Source organism: Apium graveolens, chromosome 3 (assembly GCF_009905375.1).
Source record: "Apium graveolens cultivar Ventura chromosome 3, ASM990537v1, whole genome shotgun sequence".
In the NCBI taxonomy this organism is placed as follows: Eukaryota; Viridiplantae; Streptophyta; class Magnoliopsida; order Apiales; family Apiaceae; genus Apium; species Apium graveolens.
The window spans coordinates 150803151-150827285 of NC_133649.1; the positions used below are offsets into that span (position 1 = coordinate 150803151).

At 33.9% G+C, this 24135-nt stretch overlaps 2 protein-coding genes across 2 annotated transcripts; both read right to left on the minus strand.

Annotated features, from left to right (window-relative positions):
• Nucleotides 1-2305: 2305 nt before the first annotated feature.
• Nucleotides 2306-3738, minus strand: LOC141712840 (caffeoylshikimate esterase-like). Its single transcript, XM_074515933.1, has one exon. The coding sequence runs from the start codon at nt 3563-3565 to the stop codon at nt 2576-2578; it is 990 nt and encodes a 329-aa protein (XP_074372034.1). The 5' UTR covers nt 3566-3738; the 3' UTR covers nt 2306-2575.
• Nucleotides 3739-4819: 1081 nt separating this feature from the next.
• Nucleotides 4820-23896, minus strand: LOC141712841 (phosphatidylinositol 4-kinase beta 1-like). The gene is given in 17 exon segments (XM_074515934.1): nt 4820-5707; nt 5811-5894; nt 7392-7466; nt 8116-8169; nt 8280-8423; nt 11707-11760; nt 12259-12363; nt 12469-12566; nt 13549-13618; nt 16108-16230; nt 16768-16848; nt 19274-19564; nt 19566-19761; nt 19883-20015; nt 20638-20686; nt 20780-20968; nt 22136-23896. Coding segments are annotated over 17 exon segments (3219 nt in total). The 5' UTR covers nt 23507-23896; the 3' UTR covers nt 4820-5605.
• Nucleotides 23897-24135: the final 239 nt, after the last annotated feature.

A 24135-nucleotide genomic window follows, 5' to 3' on the forward strand; every position in this document is an offset into this window, starting at 1 on the left:
ACGGATGAAAGTTTCAACGGATGCTTAGTTCATTAGCAGTTGATAGTGACAATTCACAAGCTGACAGAGGCACATGGGTTGACAGAGACAAACTGGAATGTGGAAGCCTCTAGGAGGAATCAAGAAAATGCAGCATTTCCATTCTGATGCAAACAAGGAAGTATTCAAAGATCTACAGCCAAGCCTAAATTGCATTTGATAGAGAAATGAAGAAGAAACATGTGAAGAATCTTTTTAATTGTATTTTACAGTTTTGTCTTCACTTGTAAAATTGGTGATATATAAACCAAGTAGCAGCTAGTAATTAGATATGAATTTTCCAGAGCTGTTTAGAAAAATCCAGAGAGAAAATCATTTAGTTTGTACTAGGAAGCAGCTGTGATTTAATTCTTTGAATCACAGATTTTCTGAAATAACACATCTCTGGTGGAACAACAAATCCACCTGGAAAAGTTTTTAAGTTCTTTGTGTTCTTTACATTTGTGTTTGAATATATATCTGTCTGTATTAGCTTCAAGCAATTCACACACTTGTTCTCAAAAACATTTAGACTTAGAAACTGCTCAAAACTTGAAAAAGTTTTGAGATTTACATTCAACCCCCCTTCTGTAAATCTCATTGTTAGTCCACTGGGAATAACACCCATATTTTTAAAAAAGCTAAGTAGTAGATTTTAAATTTTTTGGGTACAAAGGTAATTTCATGGAATTTTTCACTAGTATGAATTAAGAATAATAATATAAAAGTGGGTGACTTTCTTTTTCTATAATATGAGACTTGGAACCAAGTAATTAGTAAAAATATAAACACATATTATAATTATCTTTTTATTCAACAATAGCTTAGTCCTATGTTGATGGAATACAAAGACATGACTTTCACTATATATTGGACTTGCCAGCTAGGCTATATTCAAGAAACACTTATTGAGCTAATTTACCTCGACTCAAGAAAAATAAGTCCAAATTTTCACCCACTCTTTCCTTTTCCTTTCTTTGGAAGCGCACCTTACTTATCGTCCTCTCATCTTCCTATTATTACATTTTTTTTAGGGGAGGTATGAGATACTCAAGAACCTACATTTTATGAATCTAAATTTCTTGCATTAGATTTTTTTATTTAAAACTAATTAACTACATAAATTTTATAAAAATAATAAGAGGTCAACTTTAAAATTTATATCACTAAACTAAAATATTTATTTTATTCATTCCATCTTATATATTTTAAGTTGCACACAGTTTCTAAAAAATCTTTCAAAAAATGTAGACCAACATTGTACACGGTTTTAAACGTGAACCGGTCCTTATACCTTTGCTAAAGTTTTCCAAGAGCATTCGATTTGCAAAATTCTTCGAAACTCTCTGAGAAAAAATAAGTTGAGTTTTATAATTTAGGTTGTAGCAACATTCGAACTATACACAACTATTAAGTTTTGAGTTTTTTCTTTGTTGTTCCTTATTCATTTTTCATTATTAACACACGCAAATACCAAGTTGTTATAACATATATCCAAAATAAATATAAGAAAATTTTAAAATTTGCAAGAATACATTTATCCTATGCATTCAAGTTATTGTGCACTCTATATCTAACAAACAATCGAGCTGAGCTGAATTTGAGACGCACGAATTTTAATAGAGTTGAGTTGTTTAATAATAATTTGCATCTATATTTTTTACTCGAACAACTTTTACATATAAATTTTATCTGAACCGAGTTTAGTTAGCCGAGTCCGAGTTGATTTTAAGTCGAACATATAAAAATCTCGGCTCAACTCATTTATCCATCTGAATTCATTTTTATATTTAAAATCAAGTTTAAATAAATAAATTGAAACGAGTTCACTTAAACAAGTGTATCATGGGTATTATGCATGACGATTTGCAGAGCTATGTAATATCGGGAGAGATTGAATACTAAAGTTGTAATTTGTTTACCTAATATGTTTTTGTCAATTTATTAACATTTGACATAGAGAATTTTTTATCATACTCTGGTGTCTTCTTTTTACTATGGTTCATTTGTCTGGTTATTTATACTTTGATACGTGATATTTTGAACTTTTGTTCACAGGTGCAAAACATGAATGGAAAAAGTGAAATTAAGCCTATAATTCTTTTTATCGGTTTTTCTAATGTATGTCCAAGGATATATAATAAGCATTAACTCTCGTGAGTTTGGTACATTTTGATTGATCCTCTAATTATAAATATTGATGGACCCCTGCATTTACAACAATTCCACCAATAAAAATGTACCAAACTCATAAAATTTAGTAATTATTATGGGCCCAAGAACCGTCTTTATATTTTTTAATTTGAAGAGAATGGTCCATTGAAGAATGAAGGTTGCTGCATGAATACATCGATGATATGGGCATTTAAGAGTCCCCCATTACCCAACTCGGGAAGGCCTCAAGCCCCTTGGGTTTCGTGACCGATGGTAAAAACTACTCAAAAACTAGCTACTCCAGCTAACACTGAACTAACACCGTAAATAGTAAATACAAGGTAAATGGCATTCTCACCTGTCCAGTTGTTTTTATTTTATCTAAAATGTTCCGAATAAAAGGCTATAAATCATAACCATCCCCGGCAGCTCTTATCTTGAGCCACTCCACAACGTCCCCAAACACAATCTCCACATCCTTCTCCTCTTCTCCTACCATCTGATGCAACAATCCTGGATATATCTTTATCGTCTTATCTTTACTGGCCGCGCGTCGATATAGCTCCTCCACGCAAGCAGGATCACAAACCACGTCCTTCTCGCCATGGACGATGAGTAAAGGAACGTCAATTTCTTCGAATCTGCCTTGTAACTCTCTGCATACTCGGAGTAATTCCCGTGCTGTGGCGGCGCGTGGCCGAGCCATAGGGCGCCTAGGGCTTGCAATTGCTAGTTTACGTTTCCAGTCGAGTTTGAACGACATTTCCGGGATGGAGCCGCGCGTGGGGATCACTTGCCATGTAGGAATCACCGCCGCGACTACGGATAGTAAGTGCTCTAACGGCCACGGCGGTTTGAACTTGTCGCTGATCCCGCACATCGCGCCGTTCAAAACAACGCCGTTGTACGGTTTGGTATCGCCGCGGCGGAGAGTGATGAGTAACGCGATTGCGCCGCCTAGAGATTCGGAGTAGAGGAATGAAGGCAGTGACGGCGCGTGACGATCACGGAAGGAGTTGAAGAAGGAGATACAGTCATTGACGACGGGATTGATGTCGGGAATGTGAGCGACGAGGCCGTCGGAGTAACCGTGGCCTTGGTGATCGATTGCGCAGACAGCGAATCCATGTTTGGCGAAATGTACGGCGGTGAGTTGAATAAACCAGCTGGACTCGCCGGTGAAGCCGTGGATAACGGCGATAGTTCCGATGATTTGAGTAGGAGGGAGTGGAGTCCAGCACTGAGTGAAGAGCTTGAGACCGCGTGAATTGGTGATGAAGTCGGACGAGTGACTCACTGAGTGGCGAATGTAGAACTCGTCGGGGGTGAGTGAGCCAAATGGACTTGTAGCACTGGCTTCTGCTACTGGGTGGACCAGTTTCTGTTCAGCCATGGAGTCTTTATAATTGGGTTTGATATGGTGTATTCTAATTTATATACATACGCTCACACTAGCAGTAGTACTGTAGAACCAGTTGGTTGGTTGATATGATTTAAATGAGTAGAGGCGACAAATAAAGAGCGTGTCGAAGAACATTTATTGGGTTGGTTGGTTGGTTGTACCGTCTTATCTCTTTTTCTCCGCTCAATATTCTAAGTTACATGTTATATATATATTTTTTGAAATTAGGATATATATATATAGGTGACCTTCCACAATCATTCTAACAATCACCTTAAAAATAAATTTTTAAATATTTTTTCGAATTTATATTTTGATATTTTTGAATTAATATTTTAAACTAAAATATATAAATTTAATATTGAATTTAAAATTTTTGAATGAAAATGTATTTTTTAATTATTTATTCGAAATAGTATTTTCGAATTTTTATTATAAGGGAATATTATGAGTTTTATATTTTTTTTTTTAAATTGTGAGTTTTATGTTTGTTTTCATTTTTCTTGTACTTGTCCAATTTAATTTATCAATTTTTAATTTATAGTAAACGAATATAATGCTAAAAATTGAAAATGTGAAAAACTAAAAAAAATGAAATTTTATCAATTTTTCGTTACCTATAAAAAAAATATAAAAAAACTCAGCTCCGGAGTGCTAAACATTTTTTCATAACAAATAAAAAAAATACTCTCTCGCACCTACAACATTGTTTCATTGCGGCTATTACAGCATTGTTTCATTGCGGCTAGTGCAATGAAACATTGCTGTAGGTGACTCTTTAACCACCCGCCGCAATATTTTATATATGTTGAGACTCGGTTGAACACCTCCTGCAATGACTCATTGCGGGAGGGTATTTTATTATTATTTTGTTCTCATTTGTTTTTTTTAAATTAAAAATTATTTACAAAAAATATTTAATTCATCATAACTTCATTAAGGAGTACAAATGTGTTATTATACATAATTTTGACATATTTAAAATTTAAATTAAAATAATTTGTTTGGAATTTACTCAAAAAAGTTTTAGAAAAGACGACACCTTTCGATCAATAAACAATCATACTTCCAATACTCCATTCATACATTTCAGTTACTATCTTAGGTTTTATATATATATATATATATATATATATATATATATATTATATTTAATTTCATTAAGTGAAAAACTCCAAGTAAAGATTACAGAAATGTGCATTCTGATTCCTGATATTTCCGGAGAATGCTAAAAAAGCTCTCCACTGTAGCAAAAATGCAAACTTGCACGCTAGGAACTTTAACATTGCATTTCATGTAAATTACAAAAGATTATAATATGAAACAAATATGCACTCATCAAATTGGGGACCCCCAAAAAACCCTCAAAAGCAACTTAATGAACAAGATATTATACAAAAATCGATCTATTTTGCAAATCTTTCTATCACGATGACTGCGCACGTCTGGAGAAAGGTATATCTTCAATGGTTATATCAACAAGAGACTTCCTGCCTTCTTACTAGTGGCTAGTAGTATACATTTATGACCTTGACACAGAATGTAGTATGAAGTGGATGTACAAGCTGACTACGCTGAATCCGATTTTTAGCTTAAAACTTTTCAAGTATTGTCCTGATAATAATCTCATGCCTAGAGAATTTGCTGATTTCCACAATCCTGTACAATGTCCCGGCTGGCCACATGAATATGAAGAATAATATCATTGCATCCTCCTACTTGATATATTACCTTCTGGCCAACCCAGTTCATATTTCTTGAAACAAAAACGATAACTCAAAAATTGGTGCAAAAGAAAATTACTCGTGCTGATGAACATAGCCAGTATAGAACTCCGACATCGATGTACTGCGCAGGGCACAGACTGCTATCAGATGACCAAACAAAACCTCTATAGCCCATCACTAAATGAATCAACTGCTCTCTGTCACAATACAATTCACAGATGTAGTTGGTTCTTCACAGTGCTTCATCATACTGACTGCTCATCACGAGAACATAGCAGTGAGAGATCAATATTTGAATCCTACATCACAAAATTCCATTCAACACCCTTTGATAGTAATCATATTGGCGTGTCCGCCAAGCATCTAAGCTGCTGCTGATGAGAGAAAGCACCAACGATACACATTGCTGCCATAAAAAATTACTTCAAATCAACACCAAAATATTCCAAATTGTAACAAGGCACTTATATATAATATTAATACATTGACATTTATAATTTTTTACAAACCTCTTCAGTTAAACTTAGATGAAATCTTTTTCTCAAGTTCTGTATTGCCCGAGGTCCACCTTTAAAACATGGGAATCCAGAATCCTGATTCCATGACAAGATAAGTGATTAAGTGAATAGAAAATCATTTAGAATTTAATTAAAACACGGATGATACATGTCCTTCCAATAACATAAAAGAAAGTTTTGAATATAAAGGAGGATACCGATAAGATAAGAGTGAAGTATCTCTCCTATGCAAATAATTCTTTGTGCTCAGAATATATGATACATCTAAATCATAAAGTGTTTTATAAGAAAAAGAATGCAAAAAGAGTACAAATTTTCGATGAGATTTGTGAAACAAATGAGAAGGATGGAGAATGAAGCATTCCTTCTCATAAATGACGGTTGAGAATATTTACCCGTTAATTAGTAAAAAAATTCATTGCATGCCTCCCAATTTCGTTCACCCCAAACGAACACACTATTAGTTCCATATATTTAGCTTCAACAACACGGGATATAAGCCAGATATTCAGAGTTACACACACTTCCAGTCAACCAAATATAACACAAGCAATAAACAAAAGCCTTACGACACCTGAAGAATTAGATGCCTAGATTCAATTTTAAGCAATTTCTGGGTAAGAAGCTGATGTAGCTCACTGCAGTTTGTTATCTCTATAACCATCTTTTAGCATCTGTAATATGTGATCTGCTTTCAGTTATAAACACTGTTCGTTTAGGGGCCATGTCACAACTTCTAAAATGTACATTCGTCACAATTCACATCAAAAGGTTCCCGGTAAACTTGAGGTTATTATGGGTTACATTTCTCACCTTCTGTCAATTGTGTACGTAAGCTTGAACTCTGCAATCCATGTCCGATCAGTTTTACTGTTTTTTTATAAAATTTGGAACGTCATTTTTACTTTGATAACCATATTAGGCTTTAGTAATCAAGTATCCTTGTTTTTTTATCTAAAACCTACATCCAAAATATATGTATTACAATTTAATGCTTGGTTAGTTCTATAGTTCTAAGATCTAAATATAATTATATAACACTGGACAAACTGGAGCTTGATATTATTTTCCAAGTTTCATGCAATAGCCATTTTTTAATTTATCCTATATGTTCAATAGCGTGACAATAAAAAGCTACAATAAATGTCTTTAGTATATATAAAATTCAGAAAAGGAGAGTGTAGAATGTACATGTACATAGGTATAAAGATAAGAACAATCACTTCGGGAAGTTTCAGGAGATAGAATTAAACAAATAGGCTAGGTAAGTTTACCTAGAAAATTGGTTTTTCAAAACACTGTCAATAATTCATTGATCAGAATTACCAACAAAAAAATGTGGTATCTCGAAATAAATAGAAAAAAAAATTAGTAATAATAATAGTAGAGGCGATAGCTAGATAAGTGAATGCTATGCTATATACAATAACTTTAAATTATATTTCCAACCAGATTACAAGGACCATAGGTCATCCCTAATTTTCAAAATTCCAATTAGGTAGATTTACAAGCTATACACAAATAACCCTTTTATTACATCTGAAGTACAATAAGATTATAAGCTGGATATACCTGTAACATCTCAACAAGAAGAATTACGCGTTCAGCATGCTTACGACAAGTTAAAAAGCCTTGAATACATAGAACCTGAAATCATGGACAAAAGGGGATGGTGTAAGCAACCAGGAATGAAATGCGGGAATCTTTTACCTAATCACTCGCCCACATCGGTAATCTTTCCATTATAAATTTTTGCACATAGTCAACAGAGTACATTAAAAATTAATTATCTAACTTAAACCCACAAGAAATTAACACTTACATCTTGAGGCAATGTTTAGGTAAATAGAATCATCACTTGTTGGGTCTAAATGTATCAAGTGAGCCACTCATTCCAAAAGTGACTCAACTTGGTCGTTGAATTGAATTTGTGTATCGCATCAAAAAAATTGTGAACTTTTATCAACTTGGTCATTGACAGATGGTAACCTTGCAACAAATTTTCAAATTAGTGAATAAGTTGTCACTTTTGCAATGAGTAAGTCTCTTGACACATTCGGACCCAACGAGTGATGACTTTGAGAATAATCTGATGATGAAAAAATAATGATCGCAAGCAAGTGATCACAACTCTCCTTCCCGTCTTGTTAAAACTTAACACTATAGTAAGTAAAAAATATTAAATTATGTTCAGTCAAGCTTCTGATATTGTGTGCCCTCGCAACAACAAAAAACTGTTGCAAGTCTAACAATACTGTGGTGTACACAACGAAGGAGACAATTTACCCTCATTTACCTTGAAATAGTCAAAAAATTCACTTGGAACTCCCTCCGCATCAGAATCCATGACCTAGCATAAGCGCCAATGTTTCAATCACAGTAAATACCAAGTGGTTGAAATCTTCTTAGGCTTCACTTACTAGGAGACAAGATGTTGAGGAGAATCTGGTACTTTCTTACCTCAAGAAGTTCACGGGTTAACTTAAATGGTGCACTCTCGAAATTCACACCTCCAGGAGAATTGGACAGCATGAAGCCGAAGTCGATGTGTATAATATGGCCTTCTTCATCCAACAAGAGGTTTCCATTATGCCTGTCCTTGACCTAGGCAAGAACAAAAATTTCATGAAGCAACAAAACATAATGATCCATCTATAATATGTACAAAGAATACACATGGGAAAAAATTGCAGCATCACATCTTTTCCGAAATCAGTTACTTCACACCATAATAAACTCACAAAGCAGGCTAAAAGGGAGCAATTATCTTCCAACAATTTCAGTTACTCCACTGACAGACAGTACATAACTCATCGAAAGATGCATACTATCAAATAAACCATTGCATGGAAAACAGATGCATACTTGATACTCCATCACAGATATTAGAAAGGAATAAAAAATACCTCTAATCCACAAAATAGGATGTCTTGACTTCATTCCAAGTCAATTACAAATTTGTAAATTATATTTGAGATCAAATTTGTTTATTACATTTAGGGGGCTTTTGGCTCATGTTGGGGAAACAGAATGGAATACATAAAGGGAAAGGAGGAGAAAGGAAAGGAATGATCCTGAATTGTTTTACTTGTTTGGTTCAGATCCAGAAACGGAATGAAAAGTTACATGATTATATTAATATTTGAGTTTTTAAATATTATGTAATGTAAAAAAAGTCAAATGTATTTATATTTATAACAATATAATATATTTATATTAAAATAAATTAATATAATTAATTTATAACATCTTTAATTTTTTAATTAATTAACATATAAATTATATATCAAAAATATTTTATATTTATAAAAACTAAATAATATTTTTTTTAATTTTAAAGAATAAATTACATATTGATCTATTTTTGTGTTGTAAGATTTAAATTATAATTAAAATGAAAAAAAAATGTTGGAAAGGGAAAGCAAATACTTATGGGGAGGTGGGGAATGAGCATTGAGAGATTTGGGGTAAACCTAAAACTAAAATAGGGGAAAGGGAATGACAATTTTTACTAAACAAACATCAACAAAGAGAATGAGTTTAATTGATTCCCTTTCCCTTTGTTAATTACCCATAACCAAACACCCCTTAAAATATTCGTCATTACTTGCTCAGTCTCCTATATAATGAGTTTAGAATTCTGATACTTGCACCAATCAAAATAACAAAATATACATGTAACCAACCAAATTAAGCATTTAACAAATGACTCGTGTCCCATAAGCATATGTCAAATAGCATCACTACTACAGTCACGACTCATGAGAGTAGGTCTGCACAAGAGATGGAGAGCAAAGTCCAGATAGAGAATTGAAGCAATTTCCATGTATGATTGTTAATCCGGTATTATTTCAATAGTGTCTTAAAAACTCCTGATGAACATGGCAAACGAAGAATATAGGGTCCTAACAATGAAGAGCAATAGGTCTGGATAACTTATCATCCTAGCAGTTTCTGTGTTATATGTACAAGGAAAATGCACCAGCACAACAAATCCTTATATCGTGACCTATATTCAACAAGCTGATATGGAACAGAATCCTCCTTGGTGATTAAATGCCTTTTTGTCAGTGATGTTTCAATCAGAATATTTGATAACTTAACTTCCTAACAAACGATACTTAATCAGCAAAAAGGTTCAGTTTATCAAACAGCCCCCAATTTTACTATCAAATTAAAAGTGCAGCAAACCTCAGAAACAATACACTTCTTCCCCTAAGAATTGCATTCATTAACAACAGAGGATAAATCTGAGAGGGCAAAGAACTTGCATAGTGTTTCCAACCTTTCACGTTTTTGACAGCAGATTCAAATTAAAGACATCTTCATCAAAGGACAGGAGCACACACACTCCTATATCAAACTATAAAAGTTCCAAAAACCCCCAACCAAGAATGTAAATATTTAAACCTCATGTACAGAGTGTAGAGCGACCACCAAACCCTAAGCTCAACCAATTTGAGATTCACAAGAGCCTGCCTCCACAGGTACCCACAAAAGTGACCTTAGATCTTTAATTTCAATCGACTCTGAATAACAATTAGTAGTATTTAACATCTGAAAATCTAAACTATAAGTAATCATTGCGATGGACAAATCACTGGAAAATTTCCTGCTAACAGAAACTCTATTGAGTTTACTCTTTACTAAAAATGTTATTGCTCCTTCTCTGGTGATAACTTAAAGGAAACACATTTGAATAAAGAAAATTCGTTGGTGTAACAAGATACTTGCCGGATAGGATACAAGTAAGTGTATATAATAGTTAGATTCTCAATGCAAGATTTCAAGATTTGATAAGCATATGTCAATATATCCTTACCTACATACAGGCTTTTGAGTTCTGAGTTCAAGAGATAACTAGAGCTGGATCAGTAATTACCACTTGTACAACAGACAACTTTGGATGCAAAACATTGTTAATTTTAAGTGTGCACAAAAGAAAAAAGCTATGAGTTACAGGGATGATCTAATTCTTGTTTATTTCAGTGAAGAGGGTGAAAAACACTCCAAAGTTGATACAACAAGAACATTTGTTATATCTGAAGGAAATTTTACAATTTAGCTTCCATCTCCCGATCTACATTATACTAAAACAAAATACAGCTGACATCATCCTAGCTTATGTGTCCAACTCTCATTTAAACGCTTACGTCATCAAATCCTATGTGTCAAGCTCTCATTAGTTCTGCTGATGTCATCTTCCACTAAAAATTCACTCCTCATTTAATTTACCTTCAATCTCTCTCTCTTTCATTTACTATCTTCACTAATTCTCTATCTTACCCATTTATCATTTCTCTCTTACTCATTTCACATTTTCTTTCTTTCACATTTTTATATTATTAAATTAATAATTTTTAATAGTTTCAATTTCTTCATTAATTTTATCTTAATCAAAATTAATTTTAGTTACACAAATATTAATTACTATATTTTTTGTATTTAATAAAAGTTGATAATCAATATTTGTAGTTTCGGTAATGTCATTTTTTTAATTTTTATGTTTATATTTTATTCTATTCACATTAGTATGTAATAAAAATATTGTATTAATATATATTATTCAAATTAAACTATTTTAAAATAACTTTTTAAAAAATAATTATAATATAACCGGGTATCGGCCCGGGAACTAATCTAGTTAAATAACAAATTACAATACATGTACCAACAGTTCCATATTCATCCTTTTAGGCTACACACTCCTAAACTTACACTGGCTTCAAGATAATCAAATATGATTTATAATAAAACAAAAAATAAATATGTATAAATGAGTGACACAGCAAGTATATATTTTGCATTGCCTTCCACGTATATGTTGCATAGAGACATCAATAAATGAAACTTTTACTATTAACGAGGGAAATTGAGAGTTAGATACCTGCAACAGGTAGCAAACTAGCGAGTAACCAGCCATGCTTTCCACAAAATTCCTCTGCAATAAGCTTTTAGTATTAAGACATCGAAAATAATAAATTTGAAGACAGAAAATACAAAGAAAATATTAAAGCTCAAGTGACGCTGAGATGTAACAATATGTAATGACTATTGCCTCTACAAATTACAAAATTCAGATTCCAAAATATACAGGAAGTAGCCGTAACTATCATGCAAGAATATAAGCAAAAAAAAAAAGAAATAGACAACAAATTACTAAGTTAATAAACTTCAAAGTGTAAAAAGACATGTTTTCCGTTTTCACCTAAAAAATCTGACAACATAATCAAAGACTCAAAGTATCTCGGAAGACATAAGCCAGGCAGAACAACAAGATCAATAATATTAACAAATAAAAAAAAACAAGTACAAACATGAATTGATAATAGCATCATTCAAGTTCTAATAGGTGAACAGATTGAGATGGATGAAGAAAGATACAAAATGTGCACAAAACCTATATTTCATATGATGGGCTTCCTTCCCTGTCATTTACCTGCGCAAGCTTAAAGTTTGGAGAATTCTCCTGATATTTATCAACAAAGAACTGTCTTAAACTGGAAATGTTGGGGTATCTACTTTTGAGCGAATGAAGTGATGCCTATAAAGGAATTAGAAGCAAGAGTTACGAATATAATTTGCCGACTTTACTCTGTATCTAAGAAAATGAAAATATATATATATATTAACTGAACATTCAAAATACCGTATCTGGAATCGTTTCGATGAGTGCAGTGTACGAAGAAGTAACTAGCACTTCATACGGGCGCAACCAGAGCGGTAGACCAGCTTCTTGGAATATATCTGGTTTTATACATATAAAAGAAAAAATGGTCTTAAAATTTTAAGGATTAACAGACAAATATCTGCGACTATATCTGAGAAATATAACTGTTCATACAAGGTGAGCAACTTTATTACTATCACGAACTTCTTCTTCTTTTTGAAACCGATATTATAAACTTTTTCACTATGGTTAACGCATATAAAAACGTACCATTTTTCCTCTAAAACTTTAATGTAATAACTATCAAATAATTATCGAGGAATATATCTATCTAATGGTTACAGAGTACACAAAGCACTTGGATAGTTGGACTTGGACATCAGCTTTTCTTTTGAGGAAACTAATAAGTTATACATACGTCTTATGCAGATCAAATCTGTTTTCTCATCAAAGAATTTATAATATTTTTTCAAAAAATTTACGTATTCAGCAATTTTCTTATGATTATCTTTCCTAAATTCTGTTGTCATAATCATATTATTACAATAAGAAATTACGTGATATACAATATAGAATTACGAAAATAAAATCAACAAGAAATCTGAGGAAAAACTAAATTGAGAAAAAGAAGAATTAATCTTCCTTTCATGTTTGTAAATTGATTAAAAGCTACATGCATAGGAATATCAAGCTCAACATGAATTTTGACAAATATGTCCCTATTAATTTTCACATTACTATCAACCGTATATTTTGAAGGAAAAACATCATAGTCAACTTGTTATACTTAAAAACAAAAGTGAACAAATAATTTTCTAATCAATTATGTCCCAATGTTTCCTAGGTTCAAATCTCCAAAAGTCATTACATTAAAATAAAGACAATGTCCAAGGAAAAATTAGTTCAGCATAACTGATTCAGTACAAAGGGATATAGATATGTTCCTAAATCATATAACCAACTGAGGATAGTGGAGTGCCTACAATAACTGATTCAGTACAAAGAGATATAGATATGTTCCTAAATCATATAACCAACTGAGGATAGTGGAGTGCCTACCATAAAAGTGAGAAATCAGTTGCACTGCAAGATGCTCTTGTCTACAATCATCACCACTCTTGACAATGACCTGGAAGGGAACAAGAAAATCAGCAAGTTAGCTGAATGAAAATATAATTGTTAATTGTATCAACTCAGCCAAGTGTCATTCGGAAATCAAATGTAGGACTGCATAACAGGTCACAGAAGGTAAAGAAACTGATACAGTGAAACTTTAAGATATTTTTTCCCTCTGTTGAATTGAGTTACAATATCTAAAATAGTCAATAAATAATGTCAATAAACTAAATCGCCTACATGAATCATACCATTTTCCCTATTCATAACTTTAAAGAATTAAGAAATGAAGAAACCAGCACATGCAACAGTTAGAGCTATTTAGGTTCTCTGTCTTAGGCGCACAATCAAGCAACTTTCTGCTTTAAAATAGAATAGAAACCTAAAGAATGGGAGAGAAAGGAGAAAGATTAGGAATAACGGAACATTGGGTACAATTCAGAAGAACGCTCTTCTGATCTAACACTCACACAGACACACGAGAAGTAGAACAAAACAAAGCAAAATGAACACTATAAAAGTCCCCCCCCCCCCAAGCATTGTTGTTAGGACGCCATGGCACTGGAATGCGAGCAGGTATGCAGACACCGTGGCAATAAGATATCCATATATGCTGATAGAGCGTTCACCACATATTTTCAGACACATAAACACAGACATATACATAAATATGTTCATCTTTATAATCTAATTACACATATAGATATGTACACACATTACAGAAATATTTCATAACTTAATTGCTAACCACCCAGTAATCCACCCATTAAAGGGTTCCGCTAAATATTTTAGAATCATCAATATAATATGCTTACTTCCCAAATGTTTAAACTAATGCATATTTATTTGTTATTTAGTTTTATGGTTTAATTGACAATTTAAGTACATATACTTAAATTGATAACATATCTTATAAGTTATAAGTTACTAATGGATTATACAATATACAGTATTCCACACAAAATAAATATAATAATGTATGGTTATTAGCTAAAAAAATTAAAATTAGAGAGAGAGAACTGAAAAGAAAAGTGTAAACTAGGGCCTTTTAATTTAGTCCATCTCAAATCAGCTCAATACATATGTGGGTAATTAGATGAGCCAGGTTAGAACATATCTAGGTGGGGATAAAAGAGATCTGGATTCGAGAACACCGCAAACAGGACGTTTTGCTATGTTCCAGTACCAGGACAACACGTCGTCACCTTGACAATGCTATGATAAAAGTGACCCTAAGAGCAACAATCTTGTATGAGAGAGAACAGCACTATGAAGCCATCACTGGAAATCCAGCCAGTAACACCAACGACTATTAAAGCAGATGGCAGAGGCACCTCTGCATTCTCCTTCCTTGAGAAGGGGCTTTAACCTTATAAGAAAGTAATGTGCTTCTAGAATACAGATTAAAACTCGAAAAAACCTTTAAAAGAACATAATACATCCCTCGTATTGTAAGAGAAATGAAAGTGGGTAAAAGTTGTCGAGTTGGGTGCAGCAAATATAATGTACATTCAGAAAAAAAAAATATGTCGTATGTGATGCAGGTAAATAATTAGTTAAAAGCCTATGAAGAACCACAGACCTATTTATCGTAAAAAGAGTTCTCATATCGAATACCATCCATAATTTGGTCTGGAAGAAGAGTAAAATATAAGATGGACAAAATACACAATCACAAATATCTTAAGCAATCAATCTGTTGATTATTAATTCAACAACAAAAGATCATTCTCGTGTAGAAGACAACATAGCACTGTGCTCTTATACATACTTGGGTTGTAAACAGAATATCTTGTTGGATTGGCAAGTCCGCGGAGTACATAATGCCGTCATGTATATATGCAGAATACATATATATTTTTGGGTAAGGTCTGCAAGAAATATTAAAAACCCATGCACACATTTGCCTCCACCGAGGATCCTACCCTTTGATAATTAAGGACGAGGAATATCATCTACATTCCAATTAAAGATATATATTGGACACGAGTCACCTGACCCAGAATCTGTGATAAGTAAAAGACATAGATTGAGTCAACTGACTCAAATTGTTTACTAAAAAGTTGCACCTGGCACTGGAAATAGCATAAGAACAACCTAAGATATTAATGTAATAATTCATTTTAATACTGTCGAAATAAATTGATCAGAGAAATAGAGAAAAGTGTCACTTCATTTAGTAAAAAAGTAAATGTATTACTACTATTAAGACTATTAAAAATATTTATACATGGATATAAGATCACAGATTCACAAAAAAATAGAAAGAAAGAAAGAAAGGAATTTCACACAGTTTCACTGTCGACACTAAAAAAGAATAATCCCTAAAAAGACATAGAAATCTTTGACCAAAGTTACCTATATGAGCAAGTTTTCTGTACATAGAATTAATTTCCTAACATGGTAAGCTAGCCAAGACATTTTGTATCAAGGATAACTTTAAATGGATGCGTACAGTTGACACTTCTGCAAGAAAGTCACAACATATAATGCAGAACTTACAGAGCGCAAATCCCAACCAGGTAATTTTCCATGTACTGATGCATTACGAATTCTCTGTTTCTTTATCTCCCATAGCTCACCAGATAAAGCATCACTTGCATTTGGTGTACCACCATTTGTAACCTGTTCCACGCGTAAATAAACTCCATAAACAGCAGAGGCTTAAACTAAGTATAAATCTACCATTTTATACTAGTGGGGGCAAAGGTTTAATTAAGGTTCAGGTTTAATTTTAGAACTGATCCAATCAGTCAAATTACTACACAGTCCCGACTTCAGAATTAGTATTTAATTAAGAGTAACCCGATTTTACTAGCATTAAGTAATATCAACTAATTTCCTAATATCGGGATACCCGTTAGCAAAAAGTTTTGTCAAAAATAATACTTCATCAGAAGGAGAATACCAATTAAATCATACACAATAGAGTCATAGATATTTTTTGAAATAAAATACAAAAACCCATCTAATAATACAAAGTCCAGGCTCGGTAAGACCTTAAACCCTACCAGATTAAAAATGAGCTAGACAATTAATCAGTTAGACTGTGGGAATATGTTTAACTATAATACTACATATATGAATCTTTTGAAAGTTAGTCGGGAGATTGCCCCAGGCTCAAACAATAGCAGACCAGTTTTATTTTTAGTGAATGCTCACATGTGATCGTGATTCGGATGAATCCTGGCCAGCGCCTTTTAGAGGGAGTCCAGCAGGAGCTTCTCCTTTCAAAGCAGCAGCCTGTCAAAATAAGCATAATGAGATTGAAAGGCAAAAAAGTTTGCAGAGAGCAAAACTATATCAACTTCGTCAGTAATGTATAATGAGAATTAGAAATATGGACTATAGATGTTCTTAATGAACAACCAGATGTAATAAGGTGCAAATCAAATTCTAGAAGTCATACAAATGCAGGGATTTTATAGAAGTAGAAACACCTACAATGACAAAATTACAAGGTAGAAACATAGACTGCAAGAAGTATGAGTTAGAAAACAACACCAGCCATATGGAAATTGAATACAAAGCCAGCAGATTCTTATATAAAGATAATTGATATTGTACAGAAATTCTAAGCCAACAAACTTAGGCACTTGCCTGTTATAAATGCACAAACAATGGATACAACTACTACTAAAAGCACATATAGAGGTGAGTATCACATTACTAATTACTGAAGCACTCGTACATGAAATTAAGTTTAATTCTGCACAATATTGGCTGCTGTAACCAATTACTCTATTGGGCAGAAAGAAATATACCTAGAAGTTACAAATAAATATAGAACTCTAAACAAGTGCTTTGTAAAACCAAGATTAAAGCAAACAGGCAATAAATATATTAAAATGGTGTCTGCATCCTAAAAATTTAAAAAGAGAGCAATCTTCATTAAGCAAGTCTACTGAAGTTTCCAGCTTCTCGCTAAAACTTAACGATATTGACCATGTCCAAGAATTCTAACATGCACATCGTACAATGGGTGAGCAACAGACCATTTAGAATAAATAACAAAACCGAGACAAAAACTTGCAACAGCCCTACAATTCCAAAGGACTCGGCAGTAACTATGCATCTAAGCCTAATCTGTGGAAATTGCAATTCAACCAAGTACAAACACGGCATTCAAGCACGTAGCAGCTAAGACCTATCTTATGGCACCTACCAGAGGTCCCTTCCAGGCTTATATTTCTCTTAGAGCATGACATAATGCACCTGATTTTTTGTCAATCTAAGTGCTTCTAAATTAATGAATTATTAATGCTCGTGTGCTCAAAATCTAATGATATCCTACCTGTAACATCAGTCCGATAAAAGTCTATTTATACGTATAAGACGTCACCAAGATACATTTGCTACTGCATTTGTAAGCTGATAGTGTTCAATCTCGTGCTATAGTTGCGTAACATGGAATTTTATAAGGTCACTGAATTTCTAGAAGAGAAAGGCATGGTTGTAACTTCAATCTAAACTAGACCAGCAAATCACAGGTCACTAATACTGAAACGTCATGTATTCGAGGGTTACGGACCAACAAGATGACTAATCAACTACTGGACTTGGTCTCCTTACTAGGCATCCATTAGTTGACAAGTCAAGAAATCTATCTAATATCTATCTTTTCAGTGCATAACCAAAATAATTCTACCAGAACTCAAGATATGAATTTTAATACAGAAAAATACAGTGTATACAAAGTCATCTCAAAAAAAGATAGAATTTCAGAAGGATCCTTGGGAAATACTGATGATTGCTAGCAGTTGTTATAATATATAGTATCATATATAGTGCTACTGGCTAGTGGCTACCTAATAATAATTTTAATAATAGAACTAATTGTATAAATTTTAGAGTAAATTTTACAAGTGATGATGATGTGTTTGTGTGAATGCGCGCTTATATGAAGTAAACCAGTAAAATGTCATGGAGGACAAGATTGTGGAAACAATGATTTATTAAACAAAAACGATAATAAAATAAAAAGCAATGACGATTGCCAAGACTAACTAATCAATACGATTCCCAAGAAGACGAAGTGTATAATAAAAGCTAAGTAATAATGTGGGGATTACAATGCTTATATAGGGAATAGAACTCTAATATAACAACATAATAATGGACCAAGGCCCGTAAACAATTGGGCTTTATTATAAATAAAAATAAACTACTTATTTAACTCCTAGCCCAACATATAAAACATATAGATAAATACATTATTATCTCTACAATAAATAAATGTAAACTAATTAATAACATTTAAATTAATTCTTTATTTCCGTTCCTCATCAAAAGGCCTAAAGAATATCACCAACTGAAGTGACCATTTTCGTAGACTCGTGTAATAGTGTCGTACACACATACACACACATAAAGATAACAGCAAACTCATTAAAGCCAAAGTCGGGATTCTAATCAGGCAAGAGTTCTATATTCTCCTTTATTCTTTATTTTTTTAAAAAAATTAAGGTTTAGTTCTTTTTAAACTTTCGAACTAAGATGATTTAGATTAGCTACCAATAACACTAAGATAACCATAGTAGAAAGATACGATACCATTCCATATTCCTAATTAACATGTTTAAAATGCTAACAGAACTTTGCAAGGATATAAAAGTAAACTGAAACAAGTATGTGGACAGAAAGGACGCTGTAATATCGCAGTACCCACCTTAACTTCCTCAAAAGCTATTGTACTTGGAACACGTCGGTGCTCCTTCCTACGTAGTGGTTCTTGATCCTCCGTGTCATCCATGCTAACTCCTGGATCTGCTGTCAGAACTACCCGCACTCTTTCTAAGTCACCACCACCGTCCGGTCCGGCTGCATGGTTTACAACTTTGTCTGAATCAGATTGAAAATCGCAAGGATGAACACAATTTGGATCATGATCTGCAGTTCCATCCGACCGGGTGAACGGTTGCTTTTCCACTGAAAGAGTAAGGTGGACAACTTTAGCTTTTTGCATCCCATAATTGAGCCATAGCCTGGTCAATAGCATCTGAAGCGGATCTTGACATCCTATCATAACCACCATAACGGTCCTGTCCAGCCAACGGATAAGCCCATGGAGGAGGTTTAGGCAAAAATGCATCACCATTCGCTACAGGGATTCCACCTCTAGAAAGTTTTTGACTACTATTTATATCCTTTGTGTTGCTACAAAAGAGAAATAGGGCATGTGTTAGCTCGCACCTTCCTTCAGAAAAACAGACCCTGCCTAACATAACATAACACTTGATTCTTAAACTTGGCAGTTATAATGCAATTTGCATACTACCTCACTGTCTCACTTCTCAAAACTTCTACACAAATCAGGTATGGGGCCTTCTCTCTGGAATTTAAAAGAACAGCTTCATCTTCGGGTATATGAACAACACGGTACATTCCCTTTCCCATTGGAAAGCATACACCTATAGTGTATTATTAAAAAAATATAAGAATGAAATACCAGAAACAATTTATGATTACAACTATAATGACTTCAATAACATAAACTTTACAAGCCTATTCAATGACTTATTATCCAACATAACATATAAATTATCAAGACATTCAATCATTAATCTAGGTATTATTTGTGAAACATCATGTGTGTCAAACAGAGAAAATAGAAAATATCCAGACTTCTCATTTAGTGGTCTAAAAAACAACCCTGGAATGCATAATATATATCTGCCATCCTGTAGTTTCTTAAAAGTACATGTATTAAAGATCAAGAGTCAACACTACACCCGTTACATATAGCTAGATATAGAATTCTACAACAGACAATATCCCCCCATCCTTGTAACACTCTACAAATGGTTCCTCTTTTCCTTCTCGCTAAAAATTTGCAACCTCTGTATATGTCCTTAAGGAATATTCTAACGGAATTTTAGAAAAATAAGCGGCAGTGCGGCAGAGGGTTATCATTGTGTGTGTTTGAGCAAAAGAGTTTGTGTATGTGTGTGTGAGAGGGAGGGAGGGAGGGAGGGAGGGAGGGAGGGAGGGAGAGAGAGAGAGAGAGAGAGAGAGAGAGAGAGAGAGAGAGACCTCCACTACTTTGGGCAGCAGCTACATGCGCATTGATCTCTGTAAGTGACTGGAACACATGAATTTAAAATTCAGACATCATGTCGTTTAAATATTATAAAGAATCTTCCATGAAAAAATTCATAAAGATGACAATGACAACCTCAGAAAGAGCACTTTTGCGATCTTCAACAGGAAATACGTCTACTAAGCCATATGATGTATCACAGAGCGATTGCACAAAGTCCAGTGACTCATGATACGTTCCTTTCCTAAACTGGGAAGCATTAGATGGAAGAGGGGGCTTGACAGTTGATTTATCATTTTGCTGCTTTGGCGAACCCGGATGTTTCTGCCATGTAAGAAAATTTAGCTACATCATATGAGTGAGGATTCTATTAATAATTATATGTTAAATTCTTTTCTCTACCATCGTCATATTCAGTTCTAGACACACACACATATCTAATGGAATAATGCTATATGTTCCTTCCGTTTCAATTAAAGATACCCTACGTGTAAAAGTGTGAAACTGTTATCTCAACTCAACATCATATTTCTATAATACACTTGAATAAAGCAGCGATATCTGTTACAAACTATGTCATAATATAATAATCTTCCAGGTCAAATAGATATATGCATCTCAAAGTAACATAAAAAAACCACAATATCTGGTGGCAGCATAAGGATTAATGAGGCAGTAAACCGTTCTGTGATCGCAGAGAAAAACTTACGGAGCATATAGATGTTTAAAATGAAATAGAAATATCAAGACAGTGAGTTGTAGAATACTCTATTCTTATTACATAAGTTTTTTTTTGTCAGAAGATAGCATAGTTTAATTATTTGTTGATACAAATAAGTGAATCTGATAGGTTAAGCTCAGGTGCTAGTAAAAATCATACTTATAAAATTGGAATAAGGTCCATAATAAATTGAAATATAGAATTTGCAAATGCATATAAAGTTTCCGCCTCCACGCTCTTCTTTCCGGATTTTTAACAGTTCTTAACTTAAATCTGCCAATAACATAGATATATCGTTCAGGAGCCCCTTCCAATTCTGGCAGATGAAATGAAGCTTCACGAGTCTTCACGCTTGGTCTAATAACAGGAATAGTCTTTGTGATAGACAACTTCTCTTGTACTGATGTCTAGCATAACTTAGTTTGAGGAGTTAAGGCTTCTACAATCCCAAATGTCATTTGTTTGTTAGAAATACTGAAAAGTTAAATTTCAACACTACTCTCTTGCTGATCCGAGCACCAAACACCTAATGATCATCCATAGAAGTGCTACTTGAATTTAGTGCACAACTACTAATAGCCAATTTTCAGTCAATAATGTGTGTGACCTTCTACGCTTCATACAACATAGGACAAATTAACAGAGAGTACAAGGGAAGAAATCAAGATGCATTTCTATATTCATAATGACAATGTAGCTGGCTTATATGTATAAGGAGTTAAATTCATAAAGTCATTGCAATAACCTAAACAATAAACAACTTTGCTAACCTCTTTCTTCTTTAAACCAAAAATTTCAGAGTCCTCCACAGAGCGATCACGGTCCCTAAATAACTTGCGGAAAAATTTCTCTGTCCCCGGACTGCCTGAACTGCCTTCAGGAAAACCATTGCTGTGTTCATCCGTTCCAGGAGTCTTCTTATCTCCATGGTGCAAGCTGAAAAATCTACGGAATAATGGAACTTCAGAATGTTCTTCATCGTCATTAGTTGGCCCCTTAGTTTCCTCATCAGTCCTGTCTAAATAATCTTTTTTGTCATCAAATTTATCTTTGAAAAGTTTCCGGAAGAAACCTTCTTTTTCAGCATCTTCAACAGATTTTATTAATTCAATGTCCTTCCGGTCAATGCCATCCTTCTTGTCCTCAAATTTATCCTTGAAAATCTTCCTAAAAAAACTATCCTTATCATCATCTTCTACAGATTTTGAAACCACCTCTAAGTCAGCTTTATCACGAAACAGCCTCTTAAAGAAACCCTCTGAGCTCGACGTGAGCTCCTCATCTTCGTCCTTGCTGTCTCTTAAAAACCTTCTGAAGAACCCATCCTTCTCAGTCTCCTCCTCGTCTTTATCAGTTGACTTCCTAACATCCTCATCTTTGCTGTCTCTCAAAAGCCTCTTAAAAAACCCATCCTTGTCTGTTTCTTCATCATCTTTCTCCACTGATTTTCTAAAAAGCAATGCATCTCTTACTTTTTGACCTGGCATAAATTTCTTAAAAAGCTTCCCGTCGTCAGACGATACCTTACCACCATCCTCCTGCAAAGAGTTTCCTGACGGGACCGTTAACGATACCGATCGCTGAGTAGGGGGTGACGAAGTCAATGACAAAAGCCTCTGCTTCGATGATAACAATCTATTAAGAACTTGATTCTTACCTAACGGACTTGACGACACAGTCTGCGGCCTAATCAAAGTCGGCCACTCCCCCATCAAAGTAGCCGCAATCTGACACTTCTCTTGAATCCTACTAATCCCCTCATTATCATCGGAATCCTCCAACTCCGCCATCAAAAACCAATGCACTTTCAACGCAATTTGCAGCGACTTAGAACAAATATCAATAACAAACTTATCCAACGAGGGACTCGGTTTATGTACCAACATATAACACACTTGAAACAAGTAACTCTCAATACCTGATAACGGTAACGTATACATTCTATTACACAAATAATCCCGGACACCGGGATGCTCATGTTTATACAAATAACTAACCGCAATCCACTCACAAAAGAAAGCGGAATCGAAAAACCTAATCAACCAGCCATTCTCAGTACTAGTATCACTAGTTGGGATTGTTCTTGTAACTTCTCGCGGTGACTCGTATTCACCTCTCGACAATCCCAATAGTCTGGCCATTTCAGATCAAATCATAAACATCATTTCAAAACCTAAACTAAAACAAAAACTACAATTGATACCCTAGACACTTCAAAGTATGTTGACAAACAGCAATCAAAGGCCTAGAAATTCAATAATTGGAGTCAATTAAAACCCTAGAAGTTGTGCAAAGGCTGTATAAATGAATCAAATATAACGGGGGGTAGTGTTGAAAATGAAAGGAGAAAGTACAGATCGGAGAAGTCTGAAGAGTGTATACTCAGCTGTATGTATAGGTGTATGTATATATCACGATGTCGTTGGGGTGTCTGAGTTTGCAATCAACAAAATCCAAGACGAATCGAGCTACCTAGGTAAGAACCAATCCTCAGTAATTTTTGAGATTTGCGTTATTTTGATTTTTGAGGAATAAAGGTCCAAATGCCTCTTTTTCGAGTGAAATAGCCCTCAATGTCGCTTTTTTCTAAAAATTTTGTCCCAAATATCACTTTAAAATGAGGGTGCGTGTTCCGTTTTAAATATTTTCTAAAAACTTGGCCTCAAATGTCACTTCAAAACTAGGGTGCGTGTTCCGTTTTGAAAAAATGTTAAAAACGCAATTGTGTCTTCTATTTAACATTTTTATTATTTTTTTAAAGAAAGAAAAC